We start from the raw sequence: 21,470 nt of genomic DNA, 5'->3' as shown, positions 1-21,470 counted from the left end.
AAGGAATCTACAAACAAATTATATGCAATCAATGAGTTTAGAATGGTCACAAAATTCAAGCTCAATATAGAAAAATCAACTATGTTTCTATGTATTAGCAATCAAATAAAAAATTTTTTAAATGTTAAAAGATTTACAATACAAGACATCCGAAACCATGAAATAGTATTAAATTTACAAAATATTTACAAGATCTGTACATGAAAATACAAAACATTGCTGTGAAAACTTAAGGTCTAGATAAGTAAAGAAATGTAACATAAGACAGCTTGGAAGACTCCATATTGTAAAGATGTTGCTTCTCCCCAAGTGACTTATAGATTCAGCACAATCCTAATAAAAATCCCAGAAAGCTTTTCTGTAGAAATTAACAAGCCAATTCTAAAATGTGTATTGAAATGCAAAAGAACTAAATTAGGTCAAACAATTTTGAAATAAAAGAACAAAACAGGAGGCTTTACAGTATTTGATTCCAAGTCTGACCATAAAGCTACATTTGTCAAGACAGTGTAGTATTAGCATAAGGATAAACATATAGGTCAATGGAAAAAGAGTTCAGAAAAAATTCCATACAATCATATATTGAAAATTGATTTTCAACAAAGGTGCCAATATAATTTAATTAAAAAAGGAGTCATGTTTTCAACAAATGGTACTGGAATAACTATAAAATAAACTATAAAAATAAACCTCAACCTTTATCTTGTGACACACTCAAAAATTAACTCCAAATGGACCACAGACTTATATGTAAATGATGAAACTAGAAAAATTCTAAAAGAAACAGAGGAAAAAATTTTCACAGACTTCAGATGGGCAAAAAATGTCTTGGGACAGAAAAAGCTCATCATAAAAGAAAAACAATTGATAAACTAGATTTCATAAAAATTTATAACTTACATGTTTCTAAAGCTACCATTAAGAAAATAAGCTACACTGGGAGAAAATATTAGACAGATACTGATATAGACATCTGAGACGGAGTTGTATCTCAAATATATACAAAGTCTTGTTACCCAAGAATAAAAACCCATTTAAAAAAAAAAAAGACAAAAGTTGGAACAAACACTTAACAGAAGATATACAAATGGCTAAAAGGCAGTAGAAAAGATGCTAAACATCATTAGTTTTAAAGGAAATGCAAATTAAAACCACAAAAAAAATGCCAACACAGCCACAAGAATGGTTAATATTTAAAAGACTGACAATACAAAGTGCTGGTAATGAGGTGGAGCAACTGAATCTCTCATATGTTGCTAGTGGGAAACAGTTTGGTGAATTCTTATAATGTTAAATAAATACTTTTTGGGTTTTTCTGAGACAGGGTCTCACTTTCTCACCCAAGCTGGAGTGCAGTGGCGCAGTCCTGGCTCACTGCAACCTCCGCCTCCCGGGTTCAAGCGATTCTCTGCCTCAGCCTCCCGAGCAGCAGCTGGACTTACAGGCATGCACCACCACACCTGGCTAATTTTTGTATTTTTAGTAGAGGCGGGGTTTCGCCATGTTGGCCAGGCTGGTCTCGAACTCCTGGCCTCAAGTGATCCACCCGCCTCAGTCTCCCAAAGTGCTGGGAGTACAGGTGTGAGCCACCACGCCAGGACCTATACTTACTACTACACAATACAGCAATTCCATTGTCAGGTATGGATTCAACAGAAATGGTATGTCTACACAAAGACTTGTACATGAGGCACAGAGATCCACCATCTTATCTCACCACTGTCCAAGACACAGACATACCTTCTGTTTGTAAGATCTATGAAATGTTTCTAAGAAAAAAAAAAAAGACTATACAAGAAAGCTTATAGCAATTTTATTCATAACAGCCAAAAACTGGAAACCACTCAAATGTCCATCAACAGACTAATGGATAAATAAATTGAATTGTATACACAAATGGACTATTATTCAGCAACTTAAAAAACTGCTGGCTGGGCGTGGTGGCTCATGCCCATAATTGCAGCACTTTGGGAGACCATAGCAGGAGGATCATTTGAGCCCAGAAGTTTGAGACCAACCTGGGAAAAAGAGCAAGACTTTGTCTCTATTAAAAACAAAAAAATTAGCCAGGCATGCTGGCATACACCATGAGTCCCAGATACTTGGGAGACTGAAGCAGAAGGATCACTTGACACCAGAAGTTTGAAGTTGCAGTGAGCTACGACTGTGCCACTGCACTCTAGCCTGGGCAACACAGGGAGACCCTGTCTCAAGAAAGAAAAAAAAAGAACAACTGATGTAAACAACATGGATGAACCTCAAAAACATGATTCTAAACAAAAGAAGCCCTAAGCGAAAAAAAAAAATTGCAAATGTATTATTTCATTTACATGCAATTTTAAAAGAAGTAAAATTAATCTACATTGACAAAAAGCAGATCCGTAGTTATGTGGAGGCAACAGTAGGACTGACGGCAAAGGGGCACAAGTAAACTTTTCAAGATGTTGGAAATGTTCTATATCTTGATTGTAGTACTGGTTACATGATGGTATATATTTGTCAAAAGTCATTGAACTGTACACTTAAAATGGATGCAACATACTCTTTGTAAATGATACTTCAGTAAAGTTAACCCCAAAAAAGAATAATTTTAAAATACAGGTGAGGTAACACATCAACGCAATTCTATGGGAAAAATATACACATATAATATATATCACAGGGTAGATACGATATCCTTAAGCAGCATGGCTCAACAGAACTTTCTACAATGACGTAAATGCCCTACATTGGCACTATTCAATAGGATAGCTACTAGCCACATATGGCTACTGGGCACTTGCAATGCAGTTAAAGTAACTGATGAACTTGATTTTTAATTTTATTTAATTTTGATTATTTAAAAGTTAAAAAGCCAACATGAGTACAGGCTTCCACAATGGACAACATGGCCCTTAAAGATACTTGGGGGGGTGGCGGGGAAGATGTATAGATGTATTTTTTTTCTTTTTTTTTTTGTGAGAGCCTGTCACCCAGGCTGGAGTGCAGTGGTGTGATCATAACTCACTGCAGCCTCGAACTCATGGCTTCAGGAGATCCTCCTGCCTCCATCTTCCAAGTAGCTAGAACTATGAGGACTACAGGCATGTGCCACCACATCCAGCTTATTTTTAAATTTTTTGTAGAGACAGGGTCTTATCATGTTGCCCAGATTGGTCTCAAACTCCTGGTCTCAAGTGATCCTCCCACCTTGGCCTCCCAAAATGCTGGGATTATAATCATGGGCAATCACACCTGGCCCCCCCAACCCCCGGCTTTTTTTTTTTTTTTTTAAGCAAACTGTCTTACTCTTTTTTCCACTGGTAACAGCTAACTATAGAAATGAGGACTTACAAATGGGTTGATCACAGAGAACTATCTAGTTTGGGGAGGACATTTATATGATATGGGTGGATAAAGAGACAGAGAAGAAATAAAAAACATGCTTAAAATGGTGTTTGCACAGAAGGATAAAAGAATGTGGCTGGGCGCAGTGGCTGATGCCTGTAATCCCAGAACTTTGGGAGGTCAAGGCGGGTGGATCACCTGAGGTCAGGAGTTCAAGACCAGCCTTACCAACACGGTGAAATCCCATCTCTACTAAAAATACAAATTTTTGTATTTTTAATAGAGACGAAGTTTTGCCTTGTTGCCCAGACTGGTCTTGAACTCCCAGGCTCAAGTGATCCGCCTGCTTCGACCTCCCAAAGTGTTGATATTAAAGGTGTGAGCCACAGCACCTGACCCTGTGTCACACTTTTTATTCTGCCCCAACAAACTATACATATTGAATAGGGCAAATTCTCATTACCCTAAAATAGTAGGTTTCCTTGATGATTAGGTGCCCTAGACCCAATTACTTAATTACACAAATAAAAGCTAACCAAACTGCTCTCTTCAAGATAAGGCAGGATAGCCTTACACCCATATTTCCCTTTCAAATAATTGGTTTCCAAGCTAATTTAACTGGCTTATTTAATGAATTATCCTCTTAATTTGCCTTTCAGATCAACAGTGCAGTTTCCATTAGAATTTACAGTATTCTTTTGTTCCAAACTCTGGCACCTTTTATTTTTCCTCAGTTTTAGATAATCATCCAATAACACTCTTGCACTACTGTTCTACCATGGTCATGCAACTGGAAAGCAACAATCAACACCTCCAACTCCATCTTCATTTTATCTAGTCCAACGAAAAAGAGCTACGATATTGAACCAAACTGACAACATATTCTCATGTTGCTGCTCATAAAAAGAGCTGTCACTTACATGTACAGTATTTTTCTTTGAAGTTGGTTATTAACAATTATTCCTATTTGAGAATATCTTTCTAACTAAGTTATAGAACTGACACTCAGAATGATTACTTAAAAATTGCCAACAAAATTTGAATGTTTAAATATTAATACATATTAATTATAATAGTCATAAGATGGACTATTATACAGCCATTAAAAATAATAAGATTTTTCAAGTGACAAGGAAAATGTACAAATAGAAGTCAGAAAAACAGGAGTCAGTACAATTCTAAATTTGTTAAAAATAAAAAATAGGGCCAGGTACAACAGTTCATGCCTGTAATCCCAGCACTTTGGGAGGGTGAGCTGGACAGGTCACTTGAGCTCAGGAGTTCAAGACCAGTCTGGGTAACATAGCAAGACCTCATCTCTACAAAAAATATAAAAATTGGCCAGGCATGGTGGCACATCCCTGTAGTCTCAGACACTCAGGGGGCTGAGATGGGAAAATCACTTTTGAGCTGAGGAGGTCAAGGCTACAGTGAGCCGTGATCACACCACTGCATTCCAGCCTGGGCAACAGAGTCAGATCCTGTCTCAATCAATAAATAAACTAAATTAGATTAAAAAAATAAAAAATAGCAGTCAAATTATACATAGTCTCTCGCACATACACATACACACACACACACACACACACACACACACACACACACTGTATTAGAAGAAAAACCTCCACAACATTAACAGTGACTAACCCTGGTTGGCTTCTTCACTTTTTATGCTTTTCTCTATAGATTCTAATCTTTCTACAGCAGACCTGCTTTTATGAATAGGAAAATAATAAATGGTATTTTTCAAAAAAGAACTAGAGCCTACCAAAAGAAAGTACAGTTTATCCTTGCACAATATGGGTTTGAATTGCACAGGTTCACTTATATATGGATTTTCCACTGCCTCTGCCACCCGTGAGAAAGCAAGACCATCCCCTCCTTTTCCTCCTCCTCCTCAGCCTACTCAATGTAAAGATGAGAATGAAGACCTTTATGATGATCCACTCCACTTGATGAATAGTAAATATATTTCCTCTTCCTTATGATTTTCTTAATAACATTTTCTTTTCTCTAGCTTACTATTGTAAGAATATAGTATATAATACATATAATATATATGTTAATTGACTATGTTATCAGTAAGGCTTCTAGTCAACAGTAAGCTATTAGTAGTTAAGTTTCAGGGGAGTCAAAAGTTATACATGGATTTTTGACCGCACAAGGGAGTCAGCCCCACAACCTCTGAATTATTTAAGGGTCAACTGTATACCTAAACACCCCAAAGAGTAACCAGGTTTCAGTTATGGGTAAAAGTTAATACCCTCAAGACTTACTCTACCCAAATAAGTTTAGGTAGAGTAAACCTCTTTATCACTGTACCGGACTGGGTTAACAATCCTATCAGGTTAATAAAATCTCTCACTGCCCTTGTACGGCTTCCATTAAGAAAATTTCTATTTAAGGAGGCTACCATCTAAGAGCAAGAATCAACAAAATTTCAACTGTTTTTCATTATATATGTAAAAATTGAAGACTAAGTTTTGTTTTCCCAATGTAGAAATATCAGGAATGGGGTCAGGTACAGTGGTTCACACCCATAATCCCAGTACTTCCGGAGGCCAAGGCAGGAGGATTGTGGACACCAGGAGTTTGAGACCAAGCTGGGCAATATAGCAAGACCCCATCTCTGCGAAAAATTTAAACATTAGCCAGGCACAGTGGTGCATGCCTGTGGTCCTAGCTATTCAGGAGGCTGAGGCAGGAGATCACTCGAGCCCAGGGGTTCAAGGTCTAATAAACTATCATGCCACTGTACTCTAGCCTGGTCAACAGAATGAGACCCTACCTCTAAAAAAAAGAAGGAACAGAAATGACTCTACTTTACAAATATGACTATGTAAATGTGAAGAGAGAGAGAAAGAATTAAAGTATAACATGAAATTTTAAATTATTATTTGTTTAACAAGTACAATTCTTAATAATAAAGCTTACATTAAAACACTTACGAGACTATGAATTGTTTGAAGGTGTCATTAATCTCTAGAACTATATCTGGAAGAAACATAGTAGATAATAAATGCTATTTGAATAAGTATCTGTGTAACTCCCTATAGCATACAAAACAGTTTCATATTTATCTCATACATTTCACATAAAATATCTTATATATATGTGTATAGAGAGAGAGAAAAAGAGAGAGCATGCAAGAGAGAGAGCAAGGAAGAAAGTGCAATCTGAAAGAAGCCATGTTTTAAAGTATCTTTTGGCCTGGGCATGGTGGCTCACGCCTGTAATCCAAGCACTTTGGGAGGCTGAGGTGGGAGGATCGCTTGAGGCCAGGGGTTCGAGACCAGCTTAGACAATACAGTGAGATCCAGTCTCTACAAAAAATAAAAGAAGTAGCTAGGTTTGGTGGCACACACCTGTAGTTCTAGCTACTTGACAGGCTGAGGAGGGAAGATGGCTTGAGCCCAGGAGTTTGAGGCTGCATTGAGCCACGACTGAGCCACTGCACTCCAGCCTGGGTGACACAGCAAAACCCTGTCTCTAAAAAAAAAAAAAACAACTAAATATATTTTGAATGTAATTCATAATTTGAGGTACTAATATTTTGGGGTAAAAACAAAGATAATAAGACTTTTTTTAGATTAACATATATTAAAAATACAACATGCAAGGAATCAGTATAAGGGACAAGTTAGTAAGTTTATCAGAAAAGAAAATAATAATCACTTTCTGCAATTACTTTTGACCGGGTCAAAAAACACCTCTGCCGCATTTATCTGGACTTCATATGACACAAAATTTAAGAATCGTAACCAACAAGCCACCAGCCTATTTACATATGTCACTTATTCATTGAACAATCAGTTGCTGAGCAGAAACAAGTGGCATAAAAAGACAACTATGATCAACAACAAGGAAACGAGCCCGATTAAAAAACGGCCAAAAGTTCTTAATAGATACCTCACCAAAGAGATATACAGATGGCAAATGAGCATATGAAAAAACACTCAACATCATATGTCACTAGGAAATACTAAGTGAAAACAATAAGATGATACAATACAGGCCAGGTGTGGTGGCTCACGCCTGTAATCCCAACACTTTGGGAGGCTGAGGTGGGTGGATCACCTGAGGTCAGCAGTTCGAGACCAGCCTGACCAACATGGAGAAACCCCGTCTCTACTAAAAATACAAAAAAAAATTAGCCAGGCGTGATGGTGCATCCCTGTAATCCCAGCTACTTGGGAGGCTGAGACGGGAGAATTGCTTGAACGTGGGAGGCAGAGGTTGCGGTGAGCCGAGATCGCGCCATTGCACTCCAGCCTGGGCAACAAGAGCAAAACTCCGTCTCAAAAATAAAATAAAATAACAAAATACACCCGCTAAAATGGCTAAAATCCAAAAACCTGATCATACCAAATGCTGATGAGAATGTGGAGCAGAGAACTTTCATTTATTACTTGTGGAAATGTGAAATGGTACACATTAGTAGTCTGACAGTTTCTTACAGGGCTCAACATAGTCTCTTATATGATCCAGTGATCATGCTCCTAGGCTCTTATCCAAATGAGCTGAACATATATCCAGACAAAAACCTAAACATAAATGTTTATAGCTGCTTTATTCATAACTGCCAAAAACTGGAAGTATCCAAGATGTCCTTCAAAAGGTGAATGAACAAAATGGTACATCCATACAATGGAATATTACTCAGCAATAAAAAAAAATAAATGATTAAGCCATCAAAAATACATGGATGAACCTTAAATGCATACTGATTAGTTAAAAAATCAGTTTGAAAACGTTATGTACTGGTATGATTCGAATTAAGAGACATTCTGGAAAAGGTAAAACTATAGAAACAGGAAAAAGATCACTGGTTGCCCATAGTTCAGGGGAAGATGGGTAAGGAATGAATGGGTAAAGCACAGGGGATTTTTAGGGAAGTGAAATTATGCTGCATGATACTCTAATGGTGTATCTAATGGTGGATATATGACATGCATTTGTCAATTTCATAGACCTGTACAACAGTAAGAATGAGCCCTAACAAATTGATACATTATATTAATAATATAATATCATCAATTATAATAAATGTACTACATTAATGTAAGATGTTAATAACAGAGGAAACTGTAAGCTGGAGACAGAGGGTATATGAGAATATAATGTACCATCTGCTCAACTTTCATTAAAACAGTTCTTTAAAAAATTTTAAAGTATGGTTGTTTGGGGGAAAGGTAATTTTTGTTAGTGTCATTATTATTATTATTTTAGAGACAGTATCTCACTTTCTTGCCTAAGCTGGAGTGCAATGGCACAATCATAGCACCCACTGCAGCCTCCAACTCAGGCTCAAGCAATCCTCCTACCTCAGCCTTCCAAGTAGCTAGGACTACAGGCACACACCACCATGCTCATCTAATTCTTGTATTTTTTGTAGAGATGGGGTCTCACTATGTTGCCCCAGGCTGGTCTTGAATTCCTGGCCTCAAAGCAATCCTCCTGCCTCTCAGTTTGCCAGAGTGCTGGGATTACAGGCATGAGCTACTATCATTATTAAAGTATAGGATGCTGAAAAGAGGCCACAAAGTAAATAGTTCAGGGAAAGGTTTAGAAAGGCTTTTGTATGCTGTGCTAAAAACTTTACCTATACTGTATCTTCTGGGCTATGGGAAGTCATTAAACGTTTTGAGTGATATAAGATTGGTTTTGGAAAAATGACTCTTGGTAATGACACTAGGATTTAGAGTGTGAGGGTAGTTGTTGTTGTTTATGGACAGGGTCTCACAATATGGTCCAGGCTAGAGTGCAGTGGCTATTCACAGGTGCGATCATAAGGCACTACAGCCTTAAACTCCTGGACTCAAGTGATCCTGCTGCCTCAGCCTCCGGAGTAGCAAGAGTGAGATGTAAAGTAAAAACTCCAGGAAACCAACTAGAAGGTGCTGCCATGGTAACAGCAATGGTGAATTTTTACTGTGTACTTTTTATGTACCAGGCACTTTACTTCATTTTATCTCATTTAGACCTTAATAGGTCCTGTTATGACTCCTGCATAATAAATGAGAAATTAGGGCACAGAGTGATTAACCATCTCAATGTTATGTGAGCAAAGATAGGAAGATAGGAAGCATGACCCCGTAATGAACTACAAATAGTTCAGAATTATAGTGGTTTCCCTATCAAAGTTTCACTGACAAGTGATGAAACTGAAGGCTACATACAGCCAGACAAAGACCTTCTATATTATAGTAACAGGGATGCCTTTTTTATATATAAGCTACAAATACCATCAGTTTCTGCCATTTATATCTTTCCCTCCTATGAAATACTGTTTATTCACCCATTTAAAATCATTTTATGTACCAGGTAAAGTGTTAGGTTCTGGTTATACAACAATAACCTAAGCAGTTCTAACCCATATCATCACAGACCTAAGAGTCAGAATCCATGTGGTCTCTTAAAGTTTAACAGACGAAACCACCTGAGTCTAGTCAATAAGTACATTCTAGCACACCACTTATGATTTGAGAATACTCATTCACTTACTTATTGCTTCCGCAAAATTTAATAAGACTCTACTATGTACCAAGCACTATTTTCAGTGATAGAAATACAACAAAGCACAAAACAAAGCTCACTGACTTCATGGTATTAACCTTTTGGTTGGAGGGCAGAGAAAAGAAAAAACATAAATGATATAAATTCTGATAGTGATAAATGCTGTTAAAAAATTAAACAGTTAAGAGAACAGAATGTTAGCATGATACTTAGGTATGCAAGTTTAGAGAAAAATGTTTCAGGTTTTGGGGAAACCAAGTATGTATATATGCACAACTGTAGTTTGAAAATGCGTACGTTCCCATTGATCAAAAATTCTTTTAGGTGGAGTAGGGATTTTATGTCATATGTCCTTTCATTCATTCAGCAAGCATTTGCTTGCCTAAATCTACTTTATACATGTCACAATAAGAAAGCAATCATTAGAAGGAAAATGGAAGGTTTTAATCAGTCTTAAAACCTAAATATAAATGAAGAAAAACATTACAGGAAAAATGCTCTATTTCTCCATCTCTCCATTCCCCTCCCTCTCTCTCTTACACACACACACGCATATACACACACACACGACAATCAGAAGAGCATCTGGCCATTCATTCATGGTAGCCAGATTTGTGCTTCTTGGTCTTTAACAGGTTTCTCAGGATGTCCCCACATTCAAACACTCTGTGTGGCATCTATCCTGATCTTCAACTTAGAAAATATACTCATTATTCTTTGTAATTAGGACTCTGCACAGTTGCATACAGAAGAGCGTCTCGGCGGGGAACAGTGCAGGTTCACAAAGGGGCCGATAAAACATATAATTTTAGCTTTGGTAATTGCCCTTGAAGATTACAATAAGAGGAGGAAAATAAGGGCCAAAGAAACAAAAGATGTGCCCGTGATTTGATAGCTGGTTTCGTCACATATTATGTTGCTTATCCCACAGAATGTGGGAATCCCAGAAAGCGCCCCGTTTAAATTTAGACCGTATTTTTAGCAGGGTCCCTTTAACAGAGATTGCGGGAACCTGGGAAGGAACTGAACTGGGCTAACCAAACCGGTCGAAATGAGCACAAGGATTAAATCAGAGCACAGAAATTCTAGCTAGCAGTCTGAGAAAGGGGCCCAAAGCCAGCCCAGAGAAAAGTGAAGTTGCCTGGGCCAAAGGCTTTCTGACAGGAGACACAATAGGGTCGTACCTCTGGGTCTTACCTTCGCTGAGGTTTCTACCCGACAGGTTTAACTGGCCGCTCTTCCTCGCTGCCTTCAATAGCCCTTGGGGTACCGAGGTACCGCAGTCTCTTCCACCTTCTTTGAAACCAGCGCGGGGATCCTGCCCCGCTATCCGCTTCAGGCGCGACATGTTGAAAGTCCTAGGTCCAGAAGCTGCAGCCCCACCCGTGACGCTTAAAGGTGGCGCCGTTGGGATGGCCCGCTCCTTTTGTGAGCGCGCGCTCTGGGCGCGGGGCTCGCGGCCTCGCGCTGGGCCTTCACTCTCTGCGGCGCAGTCCAGATGTCGTCACTACCAGCGCCTGGGCTGGAGGACAGAGAAGCCTTTTCCGTTGCCGGTGCCGGCCTAGCGTCCTGGAATTACTTCAATCAAGTAAGTGCGTTTAACGGGCTTAAGAGGGGCTTTCGGGTTTATTGTTTGCACTGTTACTGCGACTCCAACCTTCTCCTCTGTGCTTCCACCGTGGCGAGGGTGTGGGGAAAGATAACCCTCTCTTCTCCCCTCTCCTAGTCTGAACCTGGGCCTTGACTGAAACTTGAGATCTGGGCGCGGTCGGCAGCCTTTCTGGACCCCAGCCTGTGTTTGTCGCTTGCGGTGGTGGCGCCAGACCTCTGGCGTACGGAGTAAAACAAATTTTCTGTTTTTAAGGCCTGTATTCTGACACCATTCTCGTTGTATTGAGGGTATATAGCTTACCCAGCAAAGGAGGTAATGTGAGATGGAAGGACTGGCAACATAGAAGACAAAAACAAAAATCCTTAAAATTTAATAAATGTTCTGCGTATCAGACAGTTTAGGGAGACAAGTAGTGGTACAAGCTTTAGTGAAGCTCAGACAGCTTTGGTTTTTGAGCCCTAAAAAGCAAGTTCAAATCTCAGCTGCTTCTTTACTTTAGAAACTGTTAACTTTAGGCAGTTTACTCAACCGCTTTTAAAGCTCATTCCTTTTTTTCATTACTTTGGGGATAATTCCTTCCGCATAAGGTTTTTGAAATAACTGAAGATAAAAACTAGAATCTTGAGCTCTTGGTGAGTCCAGAATAATAGCAAATGAAAATTTTGTTCAATATAAGTCGGTGTTTCCTAGGAAATTAAAGTTTTCATCTGAAATGTACAACTTATTGATTCATTCAACAAGTAATTATTAAGATTAATCCTTCCTAGTGTGTACTATCCTGGGTGCTAGACTTTTCTTTGGCCTGAAATGATTTTGTTTTAAAAGCATGTGCCAGGGAATACCATTCTAACCCTCATCAGGTCTACTGAGGATTGGTAGAATAGTTGAAAGCTAGGATGAAGGCCCTTTGACAGATTCTTCATCACGCACTTTTACCTGAGTCCAGGTTATTGCTACCTGTAAAATTCGGTTTTTAACTCTACCCTTTTTGTTCTTATTTCTGTGGAGCCGTTTACGCTAATATCGAACAAGAGAAAGTTACCAATAGTTGTTACCCTACTAAAAAAGCAAAGAGTGGATTTTTGTTTGTCTTTTTTTTTTTTTTTTTTTGAGACAAAGTCTCGTCTGTCGCCTAGGCTGGAGTGCAGTGGCGTGATCCCGGCTCACTGCAACCTCCGCCTCCCAGGTTCAAGTGATTCTCCTGCCTCAGCCTCTCCAGTAGCTGGGATTATGGCCGCGCACCACCGCACCTGGCTAATTTTTCTATTTTTTAGTAGAGACGGAGTTTCGCCATGTTGGTCAGGCTGGTCTCGACTCCCGGCCTCAAGCGAAGGCCCCAGTTCGGCCTCCCAAAGTGCTGGGATTACAGGTGTCAGCCACCGTGCCCAGCCCGAGTTTTAAAGGAAAACGACCATAGCAGCTTTTGCAAGGTTATTAATGAGGTCCCTGGTCAGCTTTTCTTCACAGAATGGTAATAGCTGCCTTATTGGGCGCATACCAGGCTCAGTGCTAATAATACCTCTGTTTGCTATTTCTTATTCTAACACAGTGACTAATTTTGCGGATGAGGAAATTGAGGCTAAAAGGGGTAAAGAGACGTACCCAACTTCACAAGTTTCTCTGAATAGCACGACCGGGAATTTGAACCTAGATCTGTCTCCAAAACCTTTCTTTTTAATCACCATGACTTCCCTAGTGGCTTTTCATAATTCCCAACTTGCTTTTTTTTTTTAATCCTGCAATCATTGTAAGAGACGCTTCAGTTGTTTTTAAGAAGATTTCTTTATTAAAGAACCACCTTTTTCTCTTTTGTAGTAACAACCTACCTTTGGGGAAGTAACAACCCACCTTTGGAGAACTGAATTGCTCGAGTACAAAATTTTACAGTAACCACCCCTCCCCCTACAATAGATTCTTCTTTCGTTCTTTTTTTTTTTTTTTTTTTTGAGAGACCAAGTCTCACTCTGTCACCCATGATGAAGTACAGTGGTGCGATCACAGCTCACTGCAAAATCCAAATTCTGGGCTCAAACAGTCCTCCCACCTCAGCTTCCTGAGTAGCCATCACACCACCATGCCCAGCTAATTGTTTTTATTTTTTGTAGAAACGAGTCTGTGTTGCCAAGGCTGGTCTTGAACTCCTGGCCTCAAGCTATCCTTCCATCTAGGGCCTTCCCGAGCACTGGGATTACAGGCATGAGCCACCTCAAGCAATCCTTCCATCTAGGGCCTTCCAAAGCACTGGGATTATAGGCATGAGCCACCACACCCTGCCTAGTTCAATTTATTAAAAAATAACAGCAAGGTATAATTTTTAAATTTGTTGTTCTTGAAGTTAAATATTTCATTGTTGACATTTAATGATACTGTATTAAAACATTGTTTCATCTTGTATAAGGAAAGTATCTTCTGTTTAATGGCAAAGAGTAATTCTGAAAAAAAAACCCCAGTGGCCATATGCTTGTGGTAAACTCCAATAGATATAAACTGACACATGTAAGAATGTACTAGTTACTGTAATACAGCGTATGGTGTGTGTGTGTGTGTGAGATGGAGTCTCACACTGTCACCCAGACTGGAGTGCAATGGCTCAACCTTGGTCACTGCAAACTCCACCTCCCAGCTTCAAGTGATTTCTCCTGCCTCAGCCTCCCAAGAAGCTGGCATTACAGGTACGCACCACCACACCCAGCTAATTTTTTTGTATTTTTTTTAGTAGAGGCAGGGTTTCGCCATGTTGGCCAGATTGGTCTCAAACTACTGGCCTCATGTGATCCACCTGCCTCGGCCCCCGAAATTGCTGGAATTACAGGTGTGAGCCCCTGCACCCAGCCTGCTGTATTGTATTTATGTAGTAAGTGCAGATTGAGCAAGTTACAGTAAAAATTATTACCTAATGCAATAGAGAAAATAACATGTTTTGTCTTAAATGGATGGAAACTGAAAGCTAATCAACTTCAATTGAGCTTCTTTATGAAAAAATAGTTATATATACTTATGTGAGAATTAGCTCCATTTCAGTTGTTTTAAGGAGAATACATTGAAAGCAAAGATTCTAACTCTTTTTCAACACTGGCATTTAAGTCAAAGTATTTGCTTTTTTAGAAAAATTGACTTTTTATACATTACTAAAATAATGTGAAATGAATGTCTCCTGTGTCAAGGCTGGAGACTACTGCACAGCTACCTTTTGTAATGGAATTGTCTAGCTAGTATTTATTATATTCATTTTATTTAAGTGATGAAAGGCTTCCCTCTTCAAGCTTCTTTGCTAAATGAGAAAAGAAAGTGAAGAAACCAAATTTATGTTAAACCTAAAAATCACATTGGCCAAAGGGTACAGTTTTGTTCCATAACAGAAATTAAGACTGTTATCAAAGTATAGAGCAGCTTGTCTCTACCATTAAAATTTATTAAGACATAGATGAAAGGTACAATTGATGGGATAGATTATTGAAGTCTGAAATTGTAGTAAGGGTAAATTGAGTAAATTTGTGCAGATTTGCAAGCACATTTGTTTATAAAATGGAGTCAAGTAAGAGCAAAGTGTATTTGTTTTGCAGACATTCCAGGAAGTTTCTTTTTGTGTAAAGTAACAAATTTAGTCTATTTTGAATTGTATTGTGTTTATCTTTCAGAAAATTGCCTTATGTATGAGAGCTGCTATCTTATGGTAAAAGTTATTTATTGAGAGAACATTTTAGTTTTCTTTAAAAATTTAGACGTGCAATTTCACATTTGTTTTCCCTTCAGGGCTATCATTGCCAACTTTAAGAGTAGCTGGGAGAGGACATTCTTTTTTGTTTGTTTGTTTTTCCTTTTTTTCTGAGACAGAGTCTCACTCAGTTGCCCAGGCTCACTGCAGCCTTGACCTCCTTGCTCAAGAGATCCTCGCATCTCAGCCTCACAACTAGCTGGGACTAAAGGCACCTCGCTTCTTTTTTTTTTGTTTTTTTTGTTTTTTTTGTTTTTGGTAGAGATGAAGTTTTGCCATATTGCCCAGGCTGTTCTCAAACTCCTGGGCTCAAGCAGCCCACCTGCCTTGGCCTCCCAAAGTGTTGGAATTACAGGCATGAGCCACGATGCCTGGCCAAGAAGACATTCTTTTCTTTTCAGTGAAGGCAGTACATATTTTGCATTTTACTGATAGTTTCAAATGTGGCTTTGAAATTTGTATTATGTTGTTACTGGAGTTGTATATGGTAATTTTTTCTAATGGAGAGAGTGCATTGTCTTTGGAATAATGCATTTGTATATTCTTTGTTTTCTCTGCTTCTCTTATATACTTTTGAATCGTGAAACAGCTTGCTCTAGGAGGTTTAATATTTGATTCTAATATTTTCTGCCCCCCCCCCCTTTTTTTTTTCCAAGACAGAGTTTCGCTTTGTCACCCAGGCTGGAGTGCAGAGCTCACTGCAGCCTCAAAATCATGGGTTCAAGTGATCCTTCTGCCTCAACTTCCACCCCATGCCCCCCAGTAGCTGCGACTGTAGGCTCATGCCACCACATCCAGCTAATTTTTTAATGTTTTATAGAGACAGGATCTCCCCATATTGCCCAGACTGGTCTCAAACTCCCAGGCTCAAGCAATCCTCCCACGTCAGCCTTCCAAAGTGTTGAGATTGGCCAGGTACGGTGGCTCATGCCTGTAATTCCAGCAGTTTGGGAGGCCAAGGCAGGCAGATCCCATGAGTTCAGGAGTTAAGAGACCAGCCTAGGCAATATCTTGAAACTCTGTCTCTACCAAAAATACAAAAATTACCTGGGTGTGGTGTGGCATGCACCTGTGATCCCAGCGACTCAGGAGGCTGAGGTAGGAGGATGGCTTGACTCCGGAAGGCAGAGGTTGCAGTGAGCTAAAATTGCGCCACTGTACTCCAGCCTGGACAACAGAGCGAGACCCTGTAGGGAATTACAGGGATGAGCCACCATGCCCAGCTCTCTCCACTTTCAACACAAAAAAATTTTAGTCCCCAGATTTAGGAAAAATTTTTTTCCCTCTTATATGAGGGCTTTTTTTAAATGTTAGTTTTATTTGCTGGAAGGTGGAAGAACTAGTAAAAAAAAAAATTATCAAAAATGCTTTTAATTTGGGGGTTTTCTGGTTTATTTCATTATATTATAAAAAGAAACTGAATCAAGGGTGGTGGTAAACCAATCCTGCTTATGTCATTTTCAAAAAAGCAGTATAATATTGAGATTTATTTATCGGTTCTTAAATCAGCTGGAAGTGTTTCCTATTATTCACAGTGATTATTACTCCTAACCTTTAAAAGCTAGTGCAGTATTCTTGCTCTTTTTTCCAAGATTAATATGTTCTCTGACTTAAAGTCTCAGATTTTGTATTAATTGTATGGATTTTATGATTTTTTTTTTTTTTTTTTTGGCTTTAAACTAGTAAAGTAATACAGAAGTAAAGTTAGGGCACCAAACCCTATGTTTATGTTAACACATACACTACTGAGTAAGTCTGTTTTAAAAACAATTTCAATCAAAATCCACTATTTTAAAATTTGACTTTATATCCACCCCCTCCCACCCACAATTTTGTTCAATTGGATTCTGCTTGCAATTTCATTTACTTTAAAAAAGGAGACACAGTAAATGTTTATAAATGGCAAATACTGTTTGTATAGCAAAGCTCGCCTACAGTTTTAATAAGACACGACATGGTCCCTGAGACTTTATCCTTAACGTCAACTTAAGGAGAAAAATCTGAATAATTTGGTAGTTTGTTAACAATCACAATCAATAGATTGTTAATTTAAAATTTGATACTTAGATCTCTAGGCCACATATTTATACTCATAATTTGGTAAGTGCTAGTTTAGCTTTCAGAATACCTTCAAGACTGCTCACAGTTTTTTTTTTCTACTTGAGGTTGGTTTTTTTCCATCCTTTCCAATATCACAGTTACATATACTTAAATATTTTAAAGGTATGCATCATCAGAGTGTTGAAATACTAGTGGACATTTAAATACTTGGTACCTATGATGCAAATCTGTGAACCCAGCCATCATCATTCTAGAGGTACATGTTTTTCACTCAACACTAAATTTATCAGCCATCAATACAACTTTATGGCCGTCTTAGAGGTGCTAACATTTTTGCTTTTCTTTTTAACTCATTTCCTAGAAATACTACATCTCTACCATCTCATCATTCCCCTAAAATAATTACTTGATCAATATCTCCAAGTGCTTTAGACTTCAGCCTGAGCTAATTGTGGCTTGAAACTAACAACAGTTTATTGTTTCAAGTGACTGGGGTGGCAATTGGGGGAAAGAAACATGGCCCTTAAAAACTACTTACTGTACATTATTTTTAGGAACTAAAATTGTTTAATTTTAGTAAAGTTGTGAGTAGTATTTTACTTTTAAAATTTATGCTTTGGTTATTTGATAGTTTTTTTGTTCTGACCCATGTCACGGTACTTTTAATTAATTAATTAATTAATACTTATTTTTTTATTTTTGAGATGCAGTCTCATTCTGTCTCCCAGGCTGGAGTGCAGTGATGAGATCTTGGCTCGCTGCAACCTCCACCTCCTGGGTTCAAGCGATTCTCCTCCCTCAGCCTCCCCAATAGCTGGGATTATAGGCACGCACCACCACACCCGGCTAATTTTTGTATTTTTAGTAGAGATGGAGTTTTGCCATGTTGGCCAGGCTGATCTCGAATTCCTGACCTCAGGTGATCCACCCACCTTGGCCTCCCAAAGTGCTGGGATTACAGGTGTGAGCCATTATGCCTGATTTTAATTTAATATTAATCAAAGATAGGTACAGTTGTTTGTGTCTTTTCATGTTGGTGTCATGTTTGCATTGCAGTAGCCTCTTAAAGGAGAAGGGGCATCTAATAATGGTATAATTCATATCTTTAACTTAACTGTTTATAGGGTAGGTTCTTATCAATTTAATTTTTACAATAATGCTGTAAAGTAAGACAAGTATTACTATTGTTAGTCATCAATTGAAAAGATGAGGAAAGCCAAGTGTGGTGGCTGATGCCTGTAATCCCAGCACTTTGGGATGCCCTGGTGGGAATTCAAGACCAGCCTGGGCAACATAGGGAGATGCTGTCTGTACAAAAAGTTTAAAATATTAGCTGGGTGTGGTGGCGTGAGCCTATAGTCCCAGCTACTGGAGGGGTGGGGGTAAGGGGCTGAGGCAGGAGGATCACTTGAACCCATGAGTTTGAGGTTGCTGTGAACTCTGCACTTCAGCCTGGGTGACAGAACAAGACTCGCCTCAAAAAAAAATTTAAAAAGAAAAGATGAGGAAATTGGAGAGTTTTTTCCGACTTTCTTGTAATGACATGTAACGTTTGTTGGGTGCCTATGTGTTGGGCACTCTGCTAAGTGCTTTGTATTCATATTTTTAATCTTAGAAACTTCAAATGGCATCATTATCCCCATTTTTCACATAAGGGACACATTAGCTCATGTGGCTAATTAGAGGAAGTATTTATTACAGTAGATGAGAACACACATAGGGGAGTAGAATCAGGGAATAGAATAGAAGCTGCTTATGTTTTTTACATTTATATAGTTTGAATATTTAGCATTAAACTTATTGCTTTATAATTTTTAACATTCCACAACAAACCTATGTTAAAATGTGAAATCTAAATAAGAAGCTGTTCTCACTGTGTAAACTAACTCTTCTGAGGTATATCTTTCATGTGAGTTTAAATTTTTCTGGATTTATTATGACAAGACATAGTAGGAGACAGTACAGCATAGTGGAAATACAGGCTTTGGAGTGATGTAGTACCTGGTTTGGTTTTTTTAATCCCTGCTCTACTATTACCTGCTTTATATGTTAGACAAGCTGCTTAACTTTTCTAAGCCTTAGTTTCTTTATTTATAGAATAGTCATTATAATAGTAATTTATTCTAAGCATTTGTATTAGTATTCTCACTTATTATCCTCAAAACAACCCCAGTGAGGTGGGCATTATTATTACCCTCTTAGTTTAAATAAGGAAATTGAAGCACCAAGTAATGAGCTGAAGTTCACACAATTAATTGGTAGAGTCCCTGCAGTTTGACTCTAGGGCCTGTATTATTAATCACTCTAGCACCTTTTAAGTGTTATGAGGATTGAAGGTCGTTTTAAAGGCATTCAATTAATGTAATTCAGTCTTATTAATGAAATGTACTGATTTGAGTACACTTCCACTTTTTTTCCAGTTTTAAGTAAGTCTTTAAAAATAATTTTCCTTCATGAAGAGAAAGTTAATTTTACTGCATGGGGGAAAAAACATAAAAGGTCAAATGGTGCATATGTTTAATTCCTTGATTATGAAAAACATATTAAAATGCATGAAACTATTAGAGGTAAAGATACATATAACTCTACTGGATATTTTCTTGCATTGAACTTTTTTTTATTTTTTAAGATTGTGAAGCATTCCCTCCAATGGCTTTTTGTCAGTTAAGACTCCAAAAGAATCTTTTATAACATAGAAGATAGTATTGAGAAATCAGTGTCTGGAGCTTCCCCAGCCAAATGTTTCTTTTGAGCCGATTAAATAAAAAAGCCAAGCAAATCTGTACAAATAAATTGATTCTGATTTTCCAAGCAATACATTTGCACTGTAGCTGAGAATACTGTGCATACGATGCAAGAACCAGAATCTTAATGCTCTGACTACTACTTTTTTCCTCTATTTAGTCATAAAACAAAGTTGTAAAAAATGGTCACAGATAGATTTTTGCCTATAATTTTAGGGTGTTCACAGACCCTGCTCTGTCAATTTAAAAACATATGTATAAAATCCTTGCTATTGGAAGACAATATATATTAAACGATATGAAAGAAGTATTTGAAAATAAACATAGGTAGACTTTTTTTCTGTCCTGGTATGTGTGTCCATGTGTTCTTTTGTCTGTCAGTCAGTCCCCTAGTGCTAACTCATCTTTTTCCTCTCCCCTTCATTTAGATGAACAATAGGAGCGTGGGATTTACAATTTGATTTTTAAATAGATATTAATATTTATAAAATTGTGTAAATTTATTGAATTAGAAATACAGTAGAAATATCTAATTTATAGAACTAGAAATCAAAATACATCTGCAGATAAGTTTTTTTTTTTTTTTTTTTTTTGAGACAGAGTCTTGCCCTGTCGCCTAGGCTGGAATGCAATGGCACAATCTCAGCTTACTGCAGCCTCCGCCTCCTGGGTTCAAGTGATTCTCCTGCCTTAGCCTCCGAATAGCTGAGACTACAGTTGCATGCCACCACGCCCAGCTAGTTTTTGTATTTTTAGTAGAGGCGGGGTTTCGTCATTTTGGCCACGCTAGTCTTGAACTCCTGGTGTGAAGTGATCCGCTCACCTTGGCCTCCCAAAGTGCTGGGATTATAGGCATGAGCCACCACTCCTGGCCTGCAGATAAGTTTTTTAAAACTTACGGATTTGTAACCAGCAATTTATTTCCTAGGTTCTTCTTATTGCTCTCTATAGCTAAAGGGGGAAGAAATTATAGCCAAATACTTTGAGAGTTTGCTCAACCAAATTTCCCTTAAATGGAACAAATACATACCATCTTCATTCACAAAGCCTTTGCTGCATGCATTCCCTTAGTATACTTTAGTGATAAGCCATCTGCCTTACAAGAGTTGAGCAGATTGTATGAGGCATTTGTAAAGTTTCTAGCACATAGGTGATGGTAGATTTTTGTCTAATGCTGGACTTGTTCCAGTATGATATTGTTAGGTATCAGAAACCCAAAGACTGATAAATTGCCTTTTCTAGCCTCGAAAAATGTATTTGCTTGGGGGTGGAGGGAAGAGCTGTTTAACAACTAATTTCATAAAAGGCCTGTTGCTTGTGCCGATTTGCAAAATTGTGTTAATTGGGAGGACTCCACTGTCTTTTCCATTACTGTGAACAAAAGTGGCTAACAAAAAGTGACTTGATTTATCCAACTGCAAACAGGGTTCCCAGTGGGTAGTGCGATTATGCATACCTGTGTCTGCTCTTTGTTTTTTTTTTCTTTTGAGACGGA

The 21,470-nt window shown here is 38.2% G+C and overlaps 2 protein-coding genes across 9 annotated transcripts in view; one reads left to right on the top strand and one right to left on the bottom strand.

The window, feature by feature from the left end:
• The window catches only part of LRRC40 (leucine rich repeat containing 40), a 62,310-nt gene extending 50,988 nt beyond the window's left edge, over nucleotides 1-11,322 (bottom strand). The window contains exon 1 of one of the 2 annotated variants that reach the window (XM_024244748.3): nucleotides 11,041-11,322. In XM_024244748.3, the coding sequence (XP_024100516.1) occupies nucleotides 11,041-11,191 (151 nt within the window). In that variant the 5' untranslated portion in view covers nucleotides 11,192-11,322. 2 annotated transcript variants of the gene reach the window in all.
• A 9-nt stretch (nucleotides 11,323-11,331) lies between these two features.
• The window catches only part of SRSF11 (serine and arginine rich splicing factor 11), a 47,402-nt gene continuing 37,263 nt past the window's right edge, over nucleotides 11,332-21,470 (top strand). For 4 of the 7 annotated variants that reach the window (XM_009249079.4, XM_024243009.3, XM_054547992.2 and 1 more), the window contains exon 1: nucleotides 11,339-11,431. The gene's annotated coding sequence lies outside the window, so the exon portion shown is untranslated. Of the gene's footprint in view, nucleotides 11,432-21,470 lie in introns of all 7 variants that reach the window. The other 3 variants (XM_024243021.2, XM_009249068.3, XM_054547986.1) reach the window with 1 other exon arrangement.

Source organism: Pongo abelii, chromosome 1, assembly GCF_028885655.2.
Source record: "Pongo abelii isolate AG06213 chromosome 1, NHGRI_mPonAbe1-v2.0_pri, whole genome shotgun sequence".
NCBI lineage: Eukaryota > Metazoa > Chordata > Mammalia > Primates > Hominidae > Pongo > Pongo abelii.
The sequence above is the reverse complement of the archived record's forward strand: the minus strand, read 5'-3'. Positions and strand labels throughout refer to the sequence as shown.